Genomic DNA, 22,096 nt, shown 5'->3' with positions numbered 1-22,096 from the left:
ACTTTTGTAATCACTCATGCGGATCTAAAAATGGTTTTACCATCAATAAAGTTAGATGGTAATTGGTGGATTTCGGTAGGAAAGAATGCGTCTGAGCTTAGAGAATTTAATAAGAGTCGCCAGAGAGAAGTGGCAAGATTCGCAATATAGTATCTGCTAATTAATATTCGAACCAGAATTATTAATTATTTATAATAAAACCATAAGCGGATTTCAGAAGATTACTCTTGTGTTGGATATAATTATGTGTGGTGCCACGCCAAGTACCCTCGCAAATCAAGTTAATTCTTTAAGCGCTTTCACTCGTGTATTAGCTCCCAATTAAAATTTGCACAAAGCGGATTAATTCTTTATTAAGCGAGATTAATTAATTATTTTTTAAAGTTAAGATCAAATACAGTAGACAATTTAAGCAAGTACTAAATTTCCATTCTTCTAAACTATCCATCAAGTCGAAAAATATTCTAGATAAAGACTTAATTTAAGCCCTAGTGGTCCCGCAGTACCTAGTCGAAATTGGATTACAATTAATTGAAATTATAAGTTTAATCATTATTATGGTTTTATTGTCAAACACTAATATACTTCTAACATAATCACAGATTTCGCCAAAACTACACTATAGATAAATAATATTATAGACAAAAAATATTAAGTAGTAGTAGTAGTTTTATTTTTCCAACTAGAAAGGCAAAGGTTCATACCGTACAGCCTACCCTCTCAGCATACCTCCGAAAGGAGAACATAGGTTTCCACACCTATGCTCTTCAGGAGGACCGCGAGCTCCGCGTAGTAATACGCGGAGTCCCTAAAGAACTTGACATCGACTACATAAAGGAGGATCTGACCGCTCAGGCCCTCCCGATAGTTAGTGTGCACCGGATGCACAGCGGGCGGGGCAAACAGCCCTATAATATGATACTCGTGGCGTTAGAACCCACCCCGGAGGCCAAAAAGAAGATCGCATGTCTCATGACAATTTGCGGCCTATCCGGGATCTCAATCGAAGCCCCCCATAAGCGTGGCACTCCCGGGCAGTGCTACAGGTGCCAACTCTATGGCCACTCGGCGCGTAATTGTCACGCGCGTCCCCGCTGCGTGAAGTGCCTCGGCGATCACGCTACGTTAGATTGCTCGCGAGTTAGGGAAACCGCGACCGAACCCCCAAGTTGTGTCCTATGCCTTAAGCAAGGGCACCCCGCGAACTACCGTGGATGTCCTAGGGCTCCGCGTAAACGTTCAACCCACCCAGCTCCGCGAACCGTTGACCCGAAGACTTCGGCACCTTCAGTGCCGAAACCCGCCTTCGTGCCGGCTGCAGTTCCCACGGTCTCGGCGTGGAAAAAGCCGCTGCCGTATACGAAGGCGGGAACGGAAACCGCACCCCCGCCCCCGCTCGTGACACGCCCCGCGCTCCAGCCCCTGCTCGCACCTCGCCCCGCGCCCGCGTTCCGTCCCCCGCAACCCTCTGCCGTCAACGACTTCGCGCTCGTGCGCGACTTCGTCACCGCGGTTAACTTCGACCGTCTGCGATCGTTCGCAGACGCGATACGTAGGTCGGTAACCCCTGAACAGCGGCTCGCGGCCGCCTTCGATCACATGGACGTCTACGAGTCCATGTCTCGCACGTTTTAAAAAATTCTTTACCGGTAACGAATGGCGCAAAAAGGTAGAGAAAAACCGTATTCCCTTACGTTAGCATTCTACAATGCTAACGGACTCGCGCGGCAACGCGATCAAATTTTCGAATTCCTCCGCGACAATCTTGTAGATATTTTGTTAGTGCAGGAGACCTGTCTGAAGCCCTCGCGTTGTGACCCGAAAGTCGCGAATTACGTCATGGTTAGGAATGACAGACTCACCGCCTCCAAATGCGGGACTGCCATTTACTATAGGCGGGCCCTGCACGTTGTCCCTCTCGATACTCCCTCGCTCTCACATATTGAGGCGTCAGTGTGTCGTATCTCGCTGACGGGACACCAGCCGATCGTCATCGCATCCGTTTATCTCCCCCCGGACAAGCCCCTTATGAGCAGTGACATCGAGTCACTGTTCGGCATGGGAGACTCCGTCATCCTGGCAGGCGATTTAAATTGCCTCCACTAGGTGGAACTGCCATCATACAAACGTTAACGGTAGGCGTCTCGACGCGTTTATAGACGACCTCACCTTTGAAGTAGTCGGTCCCCCAACTCCAACATGTTATCCGTAAAACATCGCGCTCCGTCCGAGCACTATAGACCTGGCATTGCTTAGGAACGTAACTCTGCGCTTGCGCTCCATCGAAGCACTGTCAGAGCTCGACTCAGACCACCGACCTGTCGTTATGCAGCTCGGTCGCCCTCACAACCCAGTCACTGTTACGAGGACCATGGTGGGTTGGAATAAGCTGGGCACGTGCCTAGCCGAAGCCGCTCCGCCAATCCTCCCTTACGGCCCGGATTCGAATCTATCCCCCGAGGACACCGTCGAATCCATAAACATCATTACCGATCACATCTCTTCCGCGATCATTAGATCTTCAAAAGAAGTCGATGTGGAGGACAGCTTCCACCGCATCAGACTGTCCCCCGATCTTAGGAATCTCTTAAGAGTTAGGAACGCGGCAATCCGGGCCTACGATCGTCTTCCCACGCATTCAAACCGGATTCGGATGCGTCGTCTACAACGCGAAGTCCACTCCCGCTTAAGCGACGCGCGTAACGATAATTGGCATAGCTATTTAGAACAACTCGCGCCCTCCCACCAAGCATACTGGCGACTAGCTAGGACTCTCAAATCCGAAACTACCGCTACTATGCCTCCCCTCGTACGCCCTTCAGGCCAACCACCGGCATTCGATGACGATGACAAGGCTGAGCTGCTGGCCGATGCACTGCAAGAGCAGTGCACCACCAGCACTCAACACGCGGACCCCGAACACACCGAGTTAGTCGACAGGGAGGTCGAGCGCAGAGCTTCCCTGCCGCCCTCGGACGCGTTACCCTCCATTACCACTGACGAAGTTAGAGACGCGATCCACAACCTCCAACCTAGGAAGGCACCCGGCTCCGACGGCATCCGCAACCGCGCGCTAAAACTCTTGCCAGTCCAACTGATAGCAATGTTGGCTACAATTTTAAATGCCGCGATGACGCACTGCATCTTTCCCGCGGTGTGGAAAGAAGCGGACGTGATCGGTATACATAAGCCGGGCAAACCGACAAACGGAACTTCTAGTTACCGTCCGATTAGTCTCCTCCCGACGATAGGAAAAATTTACGAACGTCTCCTTAGGAAACGCCTCTGGGATTTTGTTACCGCGAACAAAATTCTCATAGACGAACAGTTCGGATTCCGCTCAAAACACTCGTGCGTACAACAAGTGCACCGCCTCACGGAGCACATCCTGATAGGACTAAATAGGCGTAAACAAATCCCGACCGGCGCCCTCTTCTTCGACATCGCGAAGGCGTTCGACAAAGTCTGGCACAACGGTTTAATTTACAAACTGTACAACATGGGAGTGCCAGACAGACTCGTGCTCATCATACGAGACTTCATGTCGAACCGTTCGTTTCGATATCGAGTAGAGGGAACTCGTTCTCGTCCCCGTCAACTGACTGCCGGAGTCCCGCAAGGCTCCGCGCTCTCGTCGGTATTTATTATTTTGTATATCAATGATGTACCCCGGTCTCCGGAGACCCATCTAGCGCTCTTCGCCGATGACACGGCTATCTACTACTCGTGTAGGAAGATGTCGCTGCTTCATCGGCGACTCCAGATCGCAGTAGCCACCATGGGACAGTGGTTCCGGAAGTGGCGAATCGACATCAACCCCACGAAAAGCGCAGCGGTGCTCTTCAAAAGGGGTCGCCCTCCGAACATCACTTCGAGCATCCCACTCCGTAGTAGGCGCGCAAACACCTCCGCCGTTAGTCCCATCACTCTCTTTGGCCAGCCCATACCGTGGGTCTCGAAGGTCAAATATCTAGGCGTCACCCTCGATAGAGGGATGACATTCCGTCCCCATATAAAAACGGTACGCGACCGCGCCGCGTTTATACTAGGACGCCTCTATCCAATGCTTTGTAGTCGAAGCAAACTGTCCCTCCGCAATAAGGTAACTCTCTACAAAACTTGTATACGCCCCGTCATGACGTATGCAAGCGTAGTGTTCGCTCACTCAGCCCGCACCCACTTGAAATCCCTTCAGGTTATTCAATCACGATTCTGCAGGATAGCCGTCGGAGCACCATGGTTCCTTAGGAATGTGGATCTCCACGATGACCTGGAGCTCGACTCTCTTAGTAAGTATCTACAGTCGGCATCACTGCGCCATTTTGAGAAGACGGCACGACATGAGAACCCTCTCATCGTAGCCGCTGGAAATTACATACCCGACCCAGTAGACCGAATGGTAAACCGTCGACGTCGCCCAAAGCACGTCATTACGGATCCTCCTGATCCATTAACGGTGCTTTTAGGCACCACAAGCACCGGTCACCGTCCTCGTCGAACCCGTCGCTTGCGACGAAGGGCTCGACGAGCGAACTAACCCATAGACACAGCCCACTGAGTTTCTCGCCGGATCTTCTCAGTGGGTCGCGTTTCCGATCCGGTGGTAGATTCTGCGAAGCACTGCTCTTGCTAGGGTCAGTGTTAGCAACTCTCCGGTTGAGCCCCGCGAGCTCACCTACTAACGTTAGGGCGAAGCTGAAATAGCCTCTCAAGGCTATCAGCATAGGTAGGAAAAAAAAAAAAAAAGTACAGCCTAATCTTTTATATATTTTTTATAAACGAAAAATGATATCATGAAATGAAATCAAGTTAATTAATATGAAACATGACATAAAATGAAATGAAATAAAAACGAAATGGAATGAAATGAAATGAGATGAGATGATACGGGATGAAGTATTAAGTCAGTAAAATGGTGGTCATTTACTGAGATTTTTCAGTAGACTTTTTGGAGGATCCCGAGAAGTGACGTCCAGCGACTTTGTTTCATTTTCCTACATTTGTGCACTTTCACAGATATTGAACAGTTAATAAACCACTGTTATTAAACATTTAAACCTGAAGACACTCTAAATAGACAAAATAAAACAAATCACACAACTTTACTCCTCGCGTTCCCGCCAAAAAGAGTCCAAAAAATATTAATCTATTCTTAATATGACCTTTTTTTTTGTTAGTAATGTTATTTTAATTGATGTAATGTATTTTTAAGCATTATTTAAAAAAAAACATTAGCATTCTGCACTCCTTCTCAATATTCTGTATAATTGTAGGAAATTTAATACTCCTCCGTCCGCGCAATTTTCGTAAAAAGGGGTACGAACTTTTTGCTTCACGTATTAATATAGGTATAAATTGTGAAAATCTTTTAAAGTCTAACATCGTTTTAAGATTTGCATCATGTGGCAATTATTCGAAATAGGCTTAACTCGAGATTTTTAATATTTTACCTATGAAGCTCTACATAGCAAAAAAAAATCCATTCAGTATCGTAATGGCTGTCTATTATCCGTTCAATGAGGCATTGCTGGTGAGCTACCGAGCCGATATTTGCGCGATGACCCTAAATCTCCTACATTTTTTCTGCTTAATAAAGATAAGTATTTCACGCTGTATTCTGATAAGTATTTCTTGCTAGTGGTAGGACCTCTTGCGAGTCCGCGCGTGTAGGTACCACCACCGCAGTAATAAATTTCGGTTTGAAGGGTGAAGCAGCCGCTGTAACTGTACTTGAGACCTTAGAACTCATATCTCAAGGTGGTGGCGCATTTACGCCGTAGATGTCTATGGACTCCAGTAACCACAGGTGGGCTGAGATCATCCACCAATCTAAGCAAAAAAAAAAGTTTAATATTTCACGCGTTTGAGGCTTTACCAAGATGCGAATTTTAATAAACTACCTCAAATTCTCGAAAGGTTTCATTAAACGAAAGACACAAAGTTGCTTCTTGTTTATATGCTAATGCGTTTTGTGTGCAAGTCAAACAGGAATACCGAACATACAATTGGTTTCCTTACGTCCTAGCTCTTTAAGGTTGATTTTCGATTGGAGCAGCATCGATTTGCGTTGAACCTTCCCGGAATTTATTCAGGAGGGCTGTATGTATTGAGGTCATTCCGACGCTGTATTATTTTAATGTTGCAATATTAAGACCGCTGCAGGAGTTTATTGTGTTACTTAAATTAAACATTAATTTTACGCCACGTCCTTAATATGAGCGAATTATGTAAGGGTTTTCTTTTTGCTGGAAATAGACTTGTAAACTCATTTTATCTGTTGTTAAAATGATTCACGGAGCCTATGCACATATAAATTTATCCCCAATCCCAATTTATGCCTCTATCTACCTACAGACATGAACAAGATTTGCTTTCTGGTGGTAGGTCCTCTTGTGAGTCTGCACGGGTAGGTACCACCACCCCGCCTATTTCTGCCGTGAAGCTGTAATGCGTTTGGGTTTGAAGGGTGGGGCAGCCGTTGTAACTATACTTGAGACCTTAGAACTTATATCTCAAGGTAGGTGGCGCATTTACGTTGTAGATGTCTATGGGCTCCAGTGACCACTTAACACCAGGTGGGCTGTGAGCTCGTCTACACATCTAAGCTATAAATTAAAAAAAAGTTGTGTGGTGTCATGGGACACCGGATAGGAACGAAGTTCCTTATTATAAAAATATTAATTTTAAGTTCTATTCGAGGTATAAAGAAAATAATTATTCGGGTATACATTTTTATTATGATTTTTTTGTTGATAAAAATAAATAAAAACTACTTAACAAAGTTATCAACTTTATTTTATTCACAATGATTTATAAAAATATATAATAATAATATACAAAGAAATAGCTATTTATATGAATAATAATAATAACCGTCATCACGTAGACTATACATAAATAATAAAAAATCTTACGTTACGGACGTTTTTTCCCGGTTAGGGTACCCCTCCGCATAGTCGCATAAGGAACTTCGTTCAATAAAAAAAATTAAACAAAAAAAGGAAGACTGCTAAGCTATGCCGTACTAAGTTGCACTTTGATTTTCATTTAAAATAGCTACTTATTTATAGTTTGTCATGTTTCACAGCTTCCGTTCAACTTCCGCGTCGCAAACCCTCACCCCGCGCTTTAGAATACACGCGAATCTTCCCTAAAGTTCACATGCTACTATTTCTAGGAAAGCTTCTATCGATTTATGTTCAAAGGCGATTTTGACACGATGATCCATTCTGAGCAACTTGTGTCTCCGTCGAAGTAATAAAATTATCATTTTATTATAATATTTCATTAAAATTTATTTTTTATTATTTATTCTATTATATGTATTAACCACTGCCTCGCCTGGGAGGACGGCAGGACACACTCCGGCGAGGTGGGCAACAATCGGCCGGAGCGTTAGGGACCATTGGGTGAGAAACCGGCGAACTATACGGGCATTGTCGAGCAAGACTGCTTTTTGCATTTGGGCCACCACCGACTTTTTGTTAAGACCAAGCCTCTCGAGATGTTTTGAGAGGCTTTTAGGGACCAAACTATTCACCGATACAACTACCGGGATTATTTCTGTAGATACCACCCTCCACATATCGGTCACCTCGTGCGCCAGGTCCAAATATTTGGTCTTTTTATCTGCCTTATTCTTATTCTATTCATTATTAATTCTGTTTAAATATTAGATATGACCATGGTTACTCTTGAAATATAGACATTTTAGTTATTTATTGCGTAACCATTGAACGCGCTTACTGTCCACTTGATGCTAAGTGTTACAAGGGCTCATAGTAATCAAAACGTGAATATAGAATTAAGACATGACGTCTAAGTCGCAATTGACAACTCTAGCCGGAACTTATAATTGTTCTAATTCAGTAATAATACATATTATAATGATACTACAGAATGAATAAACAAGAAAAAACTTAATTGCGTTTTCTGTTATATAATAAGAAAACGACATTTAAAATTTAACTCTTTTAAAATTAATATAAAAAATTAAACAGTAAATAGTATTAATAAGCTATACAAAACATGAACTTTCTTTTTAATCAATGACAGACTAAAGAAAAGTCCTTTTTAAAAATTACAGAGTTTTAAATAATAAAAGTTTTTCTTTACATATGTATATGAATGAGACAAGTACAAATAATATCATATCTTCTAAACATCATATCGAGTAAGATTGAGGAACTGTTAATTAATAGCCTTTGCAGCAGGCACTTGGAAAATACTCAATAGTCAGATAGTAATGTGTTAGTTTTTTTTGGATAGGTTATAAGTAATACTTACTAACAAAATGTATGGTTTATTTACTGAAATAAAGAGTTAATAATAATAAAAAATGACACATTACGTCATCGCTGTAGTAGCATTTTGTATGATTTTTTTATTTATTGTTTATATGGATGGACGGGCTCGCAGCCCGCCTGGTGTTAAATGGTTACCGAAACCAATAAAAATTACGATGTAGATGCCGCCACCCACCTTGAGATATGAGTTCTAAGGTCTCAGTATAGTTATAACGGCTGCTCCGCACTTCAAACCGAAACGCAATACTGCTTCACGACAGAAATAGGTGGTGGTACCTACCCGTGCGGACTCACAAGAGGTCCTACCACCAGTAATTACGCAAATTATAATTTTGCAGGTTTGATTTTTACATAATGACACGTATAAAAATATAAGTACTCAGAAATAAGCCTTTGGAAACTTTTCAAATATGATTTAATTGCTATTTAACGAGAAAGAAAAAAAGCGTATAAATTTTCCAAGTAGACAAGAAGGTGTGGGCGTGTAAATGGAAAATGAGATTTTATCGCACGCTCTTCAGAAGCTGCGTCATATTAAAACTCATTCCGATGATGCTCTCACAAAAAAAGATTTTATATGAGTTTGTTGTTGTGTATACTTATTATTGTAGAAAAATCTGTCGCTGATCATTTCCCAATTAAATATAAATTAATCTTAAGCTATCAATCAAATGTATTCGTAATCAAATCTTAGATATGTAGTTTTTTTTTATTTTTGTTGTTAATGCACTGTCGATTGCACCTTTAATTGAGGTGACATTATCTGCCATGAACTTTGTCAATTGTTCAATGTTTTGTGTCGATGTCACTTTGTTGCTGCAAATTAATAAATAAAAATAAATAAATTATAAAAAAATCACCAAATCGAGCAACACAAGTGAATTAGCACAGTGACAAGGACCAATATGTTAAAATGTCTTAATAATATCGTTCAACAAAAGTTCTGTTTAGATCTTGAAATTAAAATTAAAATATTGTTTTAATTAAAATTTCATCTAAGTATTTTTTAAGGCCTCATATAAGGGATATTTAGAACCGGTCGGCTTTGAGTGCAATCTACTCTGAGCTCAAAGGCTCTGAGGTGATTTTTCAAAGCTCGTGCGACGGACTGTCAATTAAAATGTAAATTACTCTCTGCTTGACAGACGTGTGTGAGAAGCTTTACGTAATTACGGAGTGTGCATTTTTTTATGGGCCAGCGATGGCGGACAAAACCTTGAAGACTAAATTCGGACATAAGAAATATAAATGTGGGGTTTTCTATTCAGGTTGGGCCATTTTTATTACGTCCTTCTTAATCTATGTAATTAAAATATGAACATCTTACGTCTTCAGAGTCACACCGCGTCTGCTGCTGTCACGTCCGGCAACTAAACCCCTCCCACTTAAAAAATAAAACTATGTGTTCAGCATTCATTCGCCGTCTTTCTTACTTGCTAACACGAGATCTCCTATCTCTCTCACTCAGTCATGCGCCATATCTGTCATCCATCCATACCGCTCCGTTCCGTTTCTACATAAACATTCATATTTATCGTGAACAGGATCATTGTAAGCCAGCACCATATACCAAAATTCTGCCTGATGGAAGGTTAAGACACCCATAATGCAAATATTGACAATTCCATTTTAATTTTCGTGGACGGTGCCAAACATTTTCTGTTGTATAAGGCTCTAATAATTCTTTAATGTTACGTGAAAACTTGTGTTTATTTTTATTGACAGCCCTAACGAAATTTCATTTGTAAAACATAGGTTTATATCTGTAGGTTAGGGTAGCCACACTATTGTGGCTGAGTATGATGTGAATTTCACGCCGAGCGCATAATTGAGCAAAACTAAAAGTCAACTGCACTGGAATAAGAATTCAAATCGGGACGTTGGATTTACCTATCGCTACAGAAAGAGGTAGGGCTGTATGAAGCCGTACATACATACGAGTAAGTTGAACTCACTAGTGTCATAGACGGATGATAGGAAAAAAGAATTGTGCAGCGTCTCGAGGTAAACAAAATTGTGCACTTATCCTATTTTATTCTTCTTAACCATTTCACTCTGGGAAGGAGCAGATTTGAGGTATCTTACGATGTCCCACCATCTCTCCCTGGTCCCTATCATCTACACTAATATATTATCGCACATACGGTGCTATAAAGTCACTTATGCAGTTTTTGTTAAAACTGAATTGAGTATGAGAAAATACATTTTTTAATAGTTATCAGTGAGATGTTTACTTTTACTAATTTTGAAGTTTTAGTTTAAATAGGTATTATCGTTTTTATTTCTTTAGTCTAGCAGAACTATATATAATAAGATGTTGGATTTTTCAACTTTTCTCCTGAAAAATTACATAATTTTCATAAGTGACGTTAGCGCATCGTATGTGCCATATCTGCAGTAGTTTTAGGGATGTTTCGTTATAACTACTGAACTATACATCCGATTGACTTGAAACTTGGTAACATATAGAAAATACATGTACTTAATGGATAGGCTAATATTTATATGAGTGTTGGACTTCCTACACCAGTAGCAGTGCCAGTGCGGGGGCGTTAATGATGAGAATCTTTGTGGGGGTGAGAATTAATAATGTTAATTTTAAATGCCCAGTGAAGCGTGGCTGTACCCAGCTAGTTTATTTATAAATCCTCCCAAATATTTTCATAGTATTTACAATTGAGTGAGTGAGTGAGTGGTTACCACTGCTCAGAGACATTAGCAATATTATGGACAGAGCCAAGCCGCTGTCTAACGCCAAAAAATGAATGCCGAGCTTTATCATTTAAACATTTTCTTGGATTGTTACCGACCGATTCGCGTGTATTTTCTTATTCTTGGTGTTGACTTCTAGATTATAATTTAAAGACTAATAAAAAAATCCTTGATATACATGGTGCTTCGCTGCAAAAATGTAAGGAATCATCATAAGGAATTACATAAAATTTGTGAATTTTGCGCGTTTAATTTTTTATTTCGTGGGTATGCCTTCATCATGGAAGCCATTCATAGGGACGTCTTTGTTAAAAATATGGTGAATCTGACTACATCTGCTGTCTCACCCAATAAGAGATGACGACTTTGGATAACTCACGTTGAAACCGATTACCAATCCCGCCTTAAGACACATTATATACTAATGTGAAATCCGTTCACGAACGCCCACAAAACTTGCGAAAGCTTATGGTTCGCAGCTTTTAACGAATAACCTAAACCAACAATGCCCCGAATTGCGATTACATTTCTGAATGATTCGTCTACGCGTGCATTGAAAACGTAACAGATTACAGTCAGTTTATTTATTATGTGTTTATCCCCAAAGAGGATTCGGTTTAAAACAACGGATTAAATTCTACGGTGAGTTTCACTGGTGTTTTTTTTTTACTGCTTGGATGGGTGGACTAGCTCACAGCACACCTGGTGTTAAGTGTTACTGGAGCCCATATACATCTACAACGTAAATGAGCCACCCACCTTGAAATATAAGTTCTAAAGTCCCAGTTTGGTTACAACGGCTGCCCCGCCCTTCAAACCGAAACGCATTACTGCTTCACGTTTGAAATAGCCAGGTGGTATCTACCCGTGCGGGCTCACAAGAGGTCCTACCACCAGTAATATTGGTGTTAAAATATTTCGCATTGTTTCATTGTTTTTACACCAACTTTTTATTGTGATTTTATTATGATATTTTATTTTTGTGCCGTAACGCTCCGTAACATTATTGATCCTCTGCTAATAGTGACTTCATACGCGATGTACACTGAAAGGTTTTACACTCATAAATAAATCGATTTTGCTAGAATGAGGTGATTTTCTCGGAAAGCGATTTGAACACAAGTAGTGCAATTTTGCGGAGAAATTGAACTTTTAAAGTCCCGTTCCCAAAATATATAGCATTAATTGCATCTTGTCTACGGATATTATCCAAATTAATATATATTTTTTATATATCAGAAAGAGCATTCCAGATTCGATTGTTAATGATAAATTTCAAGCTATATCACCTTCACACCTGTACTCCAGTACATTAATTAAATTATGTTTGTCCGAAAAAAAAATCTGTGTCTCTAACCCGAACTTTAAAAGAGGACAAGCAATCCATCAATATTGCAACAGTCTGCAGCCATAGCGTAAACACAAAGTGCCTTGTGCTAAACTTTGGGAACGAAATCTGGAAGCAGACTCAATGAAAGAATTGCTCCTCATTCCAATGCCACCCTGCCTATTTCGGCCGTGAAGCAGTAATGCGTTTCGGATTGAAGGGTGGGGCAGCCTTTGTAACTATACTGAGACCTTAGAACTCACATCTCGAGGTAGGTTGCGGCATTTACGTTATAGATGTCTATGGGCTCCGGTAACCACTTAACATCGGGTGGACCGTGAGCTCGTCCACCCACCTATGCAATAAAAAAATAAAAACCATGTCTCATGGTCCACAATTTCATTCACCTTTCAGTTTCTATTCGTTTTGATAAATCCATTTGTATCGTTGTTCACTGCCGAAAAATACGAGGGTAGTTCATTCGAAAGATATATTACGTAGCAAAAATATCTTTAGAATCGTGATACTGTTGGATTTATGATCGGGAATCCATAAGTCTGCTTATGAGCTGTAAATCCGCAGCCCATATGCACTTTAGCGCTAAAGTACTTCTCACTTCGGGACATTGGACTAAAGTCCCGATTGTATTGATACAGCGACTACCCTACCCTTCAAACCGTGATGCATAATACTAGGGAATTAAAATAGGATACTTGATGGTACTTGCCCACATAGGGTCGTAACAACCCAAAATATGCACATGCAAAATATGCACACAAATATAAACATGCAAAATATCCTTATGAACTAGGGGACACTGATTAAAATGAACTCACCCACGGCGAAGAGGACGATGAGGACTGCCACGGCCCAGGAGCACATCGTGACGTCAATTTTTAGTTTCAACGATCACATGTCTCAATCTTGGCGATACTCAGCTCACATCACAGCAGTTCCTAGAAACAATGAAATCATTATAGTCACAAAAAAAAACCAAAAAATTCAACACTTTTTTAAGTAGTTGAGTCTGGTTAAAGGAATAAAACTATAATAATACCATCACTATTTAATGATAGCACACCCTTAAGTTAATAGGACGTCTTGAAGTTAGTGAAAATTAAATAAAAAAAAATCGTTAAATGGATCAATTAGTTACTTAATTTATATATTACTAGTCAAAAATGAATACGCTGTACTTTGACTATCGGTGATTCTATAAAATTTTAGCGTGTAGTTTCCAAAATAAAAATTTCATTCTTACACCTTGTGCCGACAATTACGAACGCAAATCTGTTCTTAAATGACACTCAAAAATGAATACAGAATACAGAGATACAGGAATACAGATAAATACACATAATTAATTTTTATTATTAGAGATTTTGCTCTGCTTAATTTTTGATATATTCTAATTGGTATAATGAGGCAAATAAAGCTATATAATTTCGAGTTTAAAATAGTGACCGTGCAAATGAGTCAAACCCACCATTTTAATACCAAAAGCGGATTTGATTATTCAATGGCCACTTGACTTGCACATTCCTTCTCATCAGCCGTACATAGATATACATCCGTATACATATTGGTATCCGCTATTTTAGTTTCATCTACACATCTTCGTTGACAAAAACTATATTATATAATAAATAAAAATGAATTGCTGTTAGTCTCGCTAGAACTCGAGAACGGCTTGACCGATTTGGCTAATTTTGGTCTTGAATTATTTGTAGAAGTCCAGAAAAGGTTTAAAAGCTACGAATAAATTATTTATTCGTAGTTTAAAAGGTAATAACTATGAAAATTCTCGGAATTAAATAAAAATAACAATTTTGTTTTTCCTTTGATGTGTCCGCCGTCGGACGAATTCCTTTTGTTTGTTTTAAGTTTATTTTATACAAAAGTTTAGGTCTTTTATTGATTGAGGCACTACGAAATCTGCCGGGTCAGCTAGTCTATAATATTTTATGTTACTTTTAAAGCAAATAACAAGGACCTTTCGACATCAAGCAATTGTGTAACAAAGCCGTTCGCTTCCTGGCTACTGAAATTTCTGAGCGCAATTTCAAATTCAAACACCACTATCAGCAATTTTAACTTTTATGTGCAGAGATATTCTTTGGTTCGGATAGAAATTTCCAGAATTTCTACCAGTATTTAATTGTAGATGAACTTTTTTTTGTGATAAAGATAATCTTAATACGAATTAATTCCCTTTGAATATTAAATGAAGAATGAAATTTGGAATACTGAAATAGGCCTATTTTGTTATAATAATATGAAGAGATCCAATCACAGCTAAGCTAGACGACAGTATATTTACACTTGAGAATCTTGCTTGTTAGAACTTGAAAGCTATTGTTGAATGCTTGAATGTTAAATACATATAAGAGTAGATAACAACCAGAGTTAAAATTCTCATATAGTATTTTGTGTACAATTAGAACTGAAAAAGCTTTCAGCAAGGAACGAATTTAATTAAATAGCTTTGCTGCTCAACTATAATCATTCGCTCGATAAGGAAGTTCTTTTCAAAGCATTGAGGTTTATGGCCATAGCGTTAGACCCGCCAGTTCACACTGTGTATTGTCAATAGTGATGCGCTAATCCCATTTAGGGTATAATTGATCATGAAGATCGACGGTACGAGTCAACTGATTTGATACTTAAGATCTTACTTTGATACTTTGATCTTACTTTGATACTTAATTGATACTTAAGATCGAAGAATTTAAGATGCTTAAAAAATCAAGTACATCTTGAAATTAATGAAATATAAACGAAACATAAATCTTCCATTACCTAAACGAAATAAGACAGGGATTCCCTTCACATTCGCATAAAGTTATGAATGTTCCACTCCATAAATTTCAAAGTCGTAAAACAAGCTAGGAGTAAAATTAAGCCGGGACTCTCTTATCCAGGAAAACTTGATTAGGGCGTAAACAGAAGGAAGGTTATGGCAACTGTTCAGTTATAGACGTTAGGCAGAAGTTTTGCGTTTTCATGTTATCCTTGGGCGATAGTTGGAGATTTTTAAAATCACATATGGATTTTTTTCTTTCGATAACATGCAATTTTTTTATATAATGCTAATAATTATGTAAAAAGTCATCGTAGTATGATGAATAAGGCGCCCGGTTAATTCGTATCAAACGATGCTACTGGTGCAGTGTTTGAATCTCACAGACACGTACTAAATTTTAATGGAATATGTACGTTCTTAACAAACGCCCACGAATGAATAACTACGGTCAAGCAATAATATCTTTTAACGAAAATCAAATCCACAAAAGTTATAATTTGCACAACTGGTAGTGTTAGTACGTCTTGTGATCCCGCACCAGTAGGTACCACCACCCCACCTACTTTTGTCGTGAAGCAGTAATGCATTTCAGTTTGAATAGTGGATAGCCGTACTGTGAAACTTAAAACTCAAGTCTCTAGGTGAGTGGTGGGAGCATTTGCGCTGTTCTTGTTTATGGGCTCCAGTAATTAAACAACAACCAGGCGGGCCGTGAGTTCGTCTACCCATCTAACCAAATAAAGGAATAATTTTGTCATTAAAACACGCTTAATGGGTATAATGAAGGAATATTGGGAGAAGAAATGCAATTGAAATTGAAATGCGTTGATGGACTTTGTTAAAACGTTCGTCAAGGTTTCAGTAGTCAACGAATATAAAAAGTGCATTTGTGATACCTATTTCATGTTTGCAAAAACTAAAGAAACTTAAAGATACGAACGCCACAACCGCAACGTGTTTGCGATCAGTCTGCAAAAGGCCTTACCCGGCCGACTCTGCAGCGCAGCCGTTTATCAACGCTCTGACGTTCTTTTAAAAACTCGTCACTAAGATTTATCGGTGCGGGGGGAGCTTTATCCTTGAGAATTTTCATAATTGCTTTGCTCACTGAGAAGTTTTTCACTGTAAACAAGAGACTAAATACAAAAATATACATTCCAATATTTTCTTTATCCATTGAATCCTGTTCTTTTTATCGCTTTATGGGTCATGGTCGATTATATCTATGTATAATTTTAGTTTGTTGTTTTTCAGATATTTACTTACTTTTTGGCCTATGGATCATAGTTGCGTACAATAAATACGATTCGAACAAAAAGAGAAATTAGGTATTTACAGTAAAACTTTTGGGCTACTGGAGGATATTTTACTTGGCAAACAAACAGTGCTGTCAACCTTTATCCTAACTTCCTTATCTTTTAACTTAAATCTTATCTGACCTAACTGACCGCTATATAGGAGTATTTAGCAACTTTAGCCTACAGTTGTCGGCCCAAAAAAGTACATCTAGTTATTCACAATAAGCTTCCAGACGTTTTTGGGTCAGACGGTTAGCGTGGTATGGACATGTGATGCGTAGAGAGAAGATGCATGTGACTAGGAGATGTATGGAAATGGTAGTGCAAGGTAGAAGGGGAAGAGGTCGACCGAAGAAGACATGGATGGAGTGTGTGAATGACGATCTGAGAGAGAGAAGAGTGAGTGTTGAGATGACGGCTGATAGAAGAGAATGGAAGAGAAAAAATAGCTGTGCCGACCCCACCTAGTGGGATAAGGTGGAGAAAAAGAAGAGTCACTATTGAGAGAAAAAACTTGCTATTATTTAAGGGTCGTAACATCCAAACTTGACTACTTATATATTTAAAATGTTTGTTTGTACTAGGTTAAGAGATAAATTGAAATGGTATGATTTTTTATTAAAAAGCCTTCGGCTTAACCTAATATTGAGGGTGAGGGGCATAGTTGGCTCCCGCTTTTTAAAATAGCAAATTCAGTTACCATTTGAAAGACTAACCATTATTTGTATTTGTTCGACCAAAAATAATTTCAGAGTTTTATAGGAATAATTAAAAATGTACTAGATGCTTTAAGTTTTGATTATTTTATTATTACTAGAGCTCGTTCTTTAGTTAAGTTAAACAAAACAAAACCTAAAAACGGTTAACAAACAGCGAAGAAAACGGTACTCGGCTGTATTCTCTTTGCCTGTTTGTATTTAAAGTAGAGGTCCCGCAGTAGTCGAAATTCGACTATAATTAATTGGAATTGTAAGTTTGTACACTATTATGATTCTATTTTATACTTCTATAATCACAAATTTCGCCAAGACTACACTATAAAAATATTAACAAAGACAAACAATATTTAATCTATTCTCAATTTGACAACAGACGCCAAGAACAAAAGTTTGACAATAAATAGTAGCTATGCATGCGTGTGTGCATCAAATACATGGTATGTAGTGTGTGCAATGTTTTGTTTGTGGATTTAATGTATCTTTTATGCATTATTTAAAAAAAATATTAGCATTGTGCACTTCTTCTCTATATCCTCTATAAGTGTGGAAAATTTCATACTCCTCCGTCCGCGCAATTTTCGTAAAAAGGGATACAAAGTTTTTGCTTCACGTATTAATATATAGATAAAAAAACCGATAACAGAATCGGAGATTGAGAATCGATAAATACAATGTATTAACGTCTGTAGCTTACCTCTAACTGAAACTCTACTCAATGGCACTGATTACAAAAACCATTTTTGCTATTCATGGATAAATACATTAACATAATTTGAATAAATACATCACAACATTTAAATAGTCACTTGAGCCGGGAAATCGGAATCTCAATTTTATTGTACACTGCTTCTCAGCCGAACTACGTAAATTGGTGCTACCAATTTTTATTACTGGTGGTAGGACCTCTTGTGAGTCCGCGCGGGTGGGTACCACCACCCTGCCTATTTCTGCCGTGAAGCAGTAATGCGTTTCGGTTTGAAGGGTGTGGCAGCCGTTGTAAATATACTTGAGACTTTAGAACTTATATCTCAAGATGGGTGGCACATTTACGTTGTGGATGTCTATGAGCTCCAGTACTTAACACCAGGTGGGCTGTGAGCTCGTCCACCCATGTAAGCAATAAAAAAAAATAAAAAAAAATATACCCTCTTGAACCAGTTAAATTAGTCGTTATCTTTGAAAACGAAAGCTCTGCTTTGAAAAAACCTCGAAAACTTTTAGTCGGATTTTAATTAATAGATCTATCTACTCTACTATATACCACCGCTTGCTTCAAGCTGATCGCGTGCAACGAAGAAACTACCGGTCCTAATTACGGATGTATCAGGCGTCCAACATAAATCTTGGCAGGTTCATTGGTTAGCTTGAATACACAATGGAGGCTTCGCCGCTAATTAGAGGTCCGAATATTCTATGGGGCTGAGTGATTTGTGCCTTCCTTGGGTACGATTTGTAAGTTATCCGAACAGCAGATAGAGTTTATTGAGTTCAACTGTCGCTTGGATAGGTTTTTTTTAATTACCATAAATTTTGGGCGAATAGGGGTTAGGGGTAGAATGGGGACAAATCTGGGATTTTCTGTGCGGCCTTAGTACTTAGTACGCTTATTATTAAACCATGAATAAAACAGCATTAAAATTTATAACCGGCTCTCTTATCACTAATAGATATAATTTTCAACCAAAGTTGAGATAAAACGATCATGACAAGAAAACATGTTGATTTGATTTTGAATATTGGGCCGTTGGCTCAATTTCCATACCAACTCATCTAAAGTACAAAATTGAATATTTGTGGCTTTGTTTGTTCCTGTCTTAGACGTTCACGCGCCTTTTATTAGATTGAGTTGAAACTTTGTACCGATCTTTTTACGGTTTATTTCTTTTTTTTTCTTTCTAAATAGAAAAACAAAGAGATTTGAATTGTTTACTTCCAATTTACACAGATTTATAGAACAAATAGCCAATTAAGATTTCACTTGTAATTTAAAATAGAAATGTAACAAAGTTTTTCTAGCTTCATGTTTCAGAAGCTGAAATATAATATCTCAGAAAACATTTAGTTTTAATAATAAAGATTTTTTTGTTCGCGAAACATATAAATTATTTGAAATAATCCGTTAGAGGTATTAGAGATCCTAGCAATAAATCTATTCTCATTTTAATTGGCTCTACAAAGAATGTTGGTGAAAGTTTTTGTTGTACATAATATATGTAGATATGCAAGTGTATTTTATACTTGGGGCGTTTGTTGGAAGGACGCCTGACCGGAAGATAAGGTAAGCTAATAAAATCGAACTATGAAATTCAAAGTCAATCAACAATCAAAAGAAAACTATTTTGTCTATTATAAAAAAAGAAAAAAAAAGTTATTTATGCATTACTAACAAAGCAATAAAATAAGAATATCAGATCAAAGATTCGATAGAAGATATGTAATCTACATAATCTATCTTATACACGAAATTCCAACTTCTCAACCTTTTCATTCTTTTATTTTTATTTTTCGTGTTAATAATCTTATTTTTTATTGCTGTTGTTTATTTAGTTGTTTGTTGTAGACCAGTAAACGAGCTCAAGGCCCACCTGGTGTTAAGAGGTAATTGGAACCCATAGACGTGACAACATCAATGCTTTCACACACCATCAGATAAGAAGTCTAAATCTCTATTATATTGTTTGTTTAATATACTCTAAATACTTCTTACATTTTTTCCTGTTGTATTTGTTATATTACTTTGTAACAAACATGGATCAAAAGAAATACAATGTAATCCTAGTTCCAAACAGACGAAGACCCTAAGCTCTGTGACGTATTACAGTTAACAAAGTACAAATTGAAACAGTCCCAATCATTTATGTCGTAACAAAAAAAGAACCTAAGTTCAACGGACGGGTAGAATTGGAGAGAACCCAGACGCTATGAAAAAAATACCCTTTTTTTCTTTTTCGCGTCAATCCCTTCGGAATGTCGCCTATTTGTCTAGCCTGGACTCCTGCCAAATTCTGCTTGCAAAAACAAAAGCCTTGCCACTTCAGAATTAAGGTCGACATTCGTTTGACTGTTCGAAATCGGCAATTGGCGAACCCCAGACAGGTCTACCACTTGTGAGCTGCGGGGATCAATTATGCATTCGCTAACAAGAGCTGGGCTTAAATAATAAAGGCGACTGCTTGAATCGGGGATAGTTTGATGGGTCTAATTATTTACGGCCGTGATTTGAAAGGACAGAGGCAATATACTGTCGAGGGAGAAATAAATATTGCCCATTGGTTTCAAAATTTGACATTTCTCATTTCAAACTTTCATTGCAACACCTTAATATTGATATAAGAATTAACTCAATTACACTGTTTAAGTCACTTTTATGAATAAACAAGACCCGATCTGATTTTGCATATTTTTTTCTGTTTTAGCCGAATTTACGGATAGATAATTATAATTACGACTATAAACTATTCATATGTATTTTGAAATGAGACTCTTTGTATCACGATATTCGTATACCAACGAACAGGATTTTAATAATGCCTTACCACAAGAACTGTCCAGAATACGGTTTACCTAATATTACTGCTACTTAATACTTTCAAATACAAATGGTTGAAAATTATAAAATTATAAAAGCAAGAATAAAACGTAACAGTAATTTATAATTATTATAACAAGAACATGTTGACAATGTGTTCATAATTGTGTTCTAAAATAATAGCGATCACTGTTTCAGATTATTTCTGTGTTAAGGTCATTGAAATGTATTACATGTATTTTGACCTCATTCGTTAATGTGGGTGGGGTTATTCATAAGGGTTATGCACACTGTCAAGATAATCTGTTTTATATTATTTATCAATTTTTTTATTGCTCAGATGGCTGAATCACACTTACCCTTACTATCCGTATATAAATGCCACTACCCACCTTGAGACATGGGTTTTAAGGTCTCAGTTCAGTACAACGGCTACCCCACCCTTTAAACCGAAACGCATTACTGTTTCACGGCAGAAATAGGCGGGGCGGTAGTTCCTACCCGTGCGGACTCACAAGATATCTTACTGCCAGTAATTACGCAAATTATAATTTTGTGGGTTTGATTTTTACTACACGACTTTCTTCTAGCACTGTGGAAGTCAATCACATTTGTTAAGTACGTATTTCTTTAGAAAAATTGGTACCCGCCTATGAGATTCGAACACCGATGCATCGCTAGATACGAATGCACCGGACGTCTTATTCTTTAGGCCACGACGACTTCATAGCAACCAGAGACTCATATGTCCTTCTTAAAACGAAGCTTGTGGAGATTATTTTACGGTAGACAGCAGGCTAACTCTGCCCGTGGCATTGCTGACGTCCACGGGCGAAGGTAACCACTCACCATCAGATGGGCCGTATGTCCGTCTGTCTACAAGGACAATAAAAAAAATTACATGTAAGCAAATTTGTTTATCAAATATTTTCCCGATGTGGAAATCGAACCTACGACCATCGGGTCCAGCGGTCAGGGGCAATAATTACTATGCCACTAAGACAGCCAAGGTTACTATACTGAGCTCCTACCGCGGACACTATGTATGAAGTTCGCCTCTACCCGAAAAAAAAAAGTATTACTATTCCCTATACCACCACTAAAATCGTTCCAATAATCATACAGTTAGGGCTGTCCCATTTCGAATTGTAACTCAGAACACGAAGAGATTCGCGACCTTAACGCAAATGAAATTATGAATATCGGAACGGGCACGACTGAATTAAATTATGCCTATCCCAAGCCTGTGAATACTCGATATATTATTTTATAAAATGATAATGCGATTTTTGGAGTAATGGTACTTAATAATGTTTTTAAAATTGGATTTCTTCAGTCTAATAAATTGTATTAGATCGTAGACAGGGACGCGACATGAAGCGAAGCTGTCGAAATTTGTTTT

General features: G+C 38.7%; 1 protein-coding gene across 3 annotated transcripts in view; it reads right to left on the bottom strand.

Annotated features, from left to right (window-relative positions):
* LOC101746375 (cell adhesion molecule Dscam2) overlaps positions 1-22,096 on the bottom strand; it is a 188,584-nt gene that overhangs the window by 160,466 nt on the left and 6,022 nt on the right. For all 3 annotated transcript variants that reach the window (XR_002430208.3, XM_012688428.4, XM_038011129.2), the window contains exon 2: positions 13,182-13,301. Coding sequence is in view for 2 of the 3 variants with exons in the window: in XM_012688428.4 (XP_012543882.3) it covers positions 13,182-13,227 (46 nt within the window). In the remaining variant the exon portion in view is untranslated. The remainder of the gene's footprint in view (positions 1-13,181; positions 13,302-22,096) is intronic.

The sequence above is a fragment of the Bombyx mori genome, chromosome 5, assembly GCF_030269925.1.
Source record: "Bombyx mori chromosome 5, ASM3026992v2".
In the NCBI taxonomy this organism is placed as follows: domain Eukaryota; kingdom Metazoa; phylum Arthropoda; class Insecta; order Lepidoptera; family Bombycidae; genus Bombyx; species Bombyx mori.
Note: the sequence above shows the minus strand (reverse complement) of the source record. Positions and strands in the feature narration are given on the sequence as shown.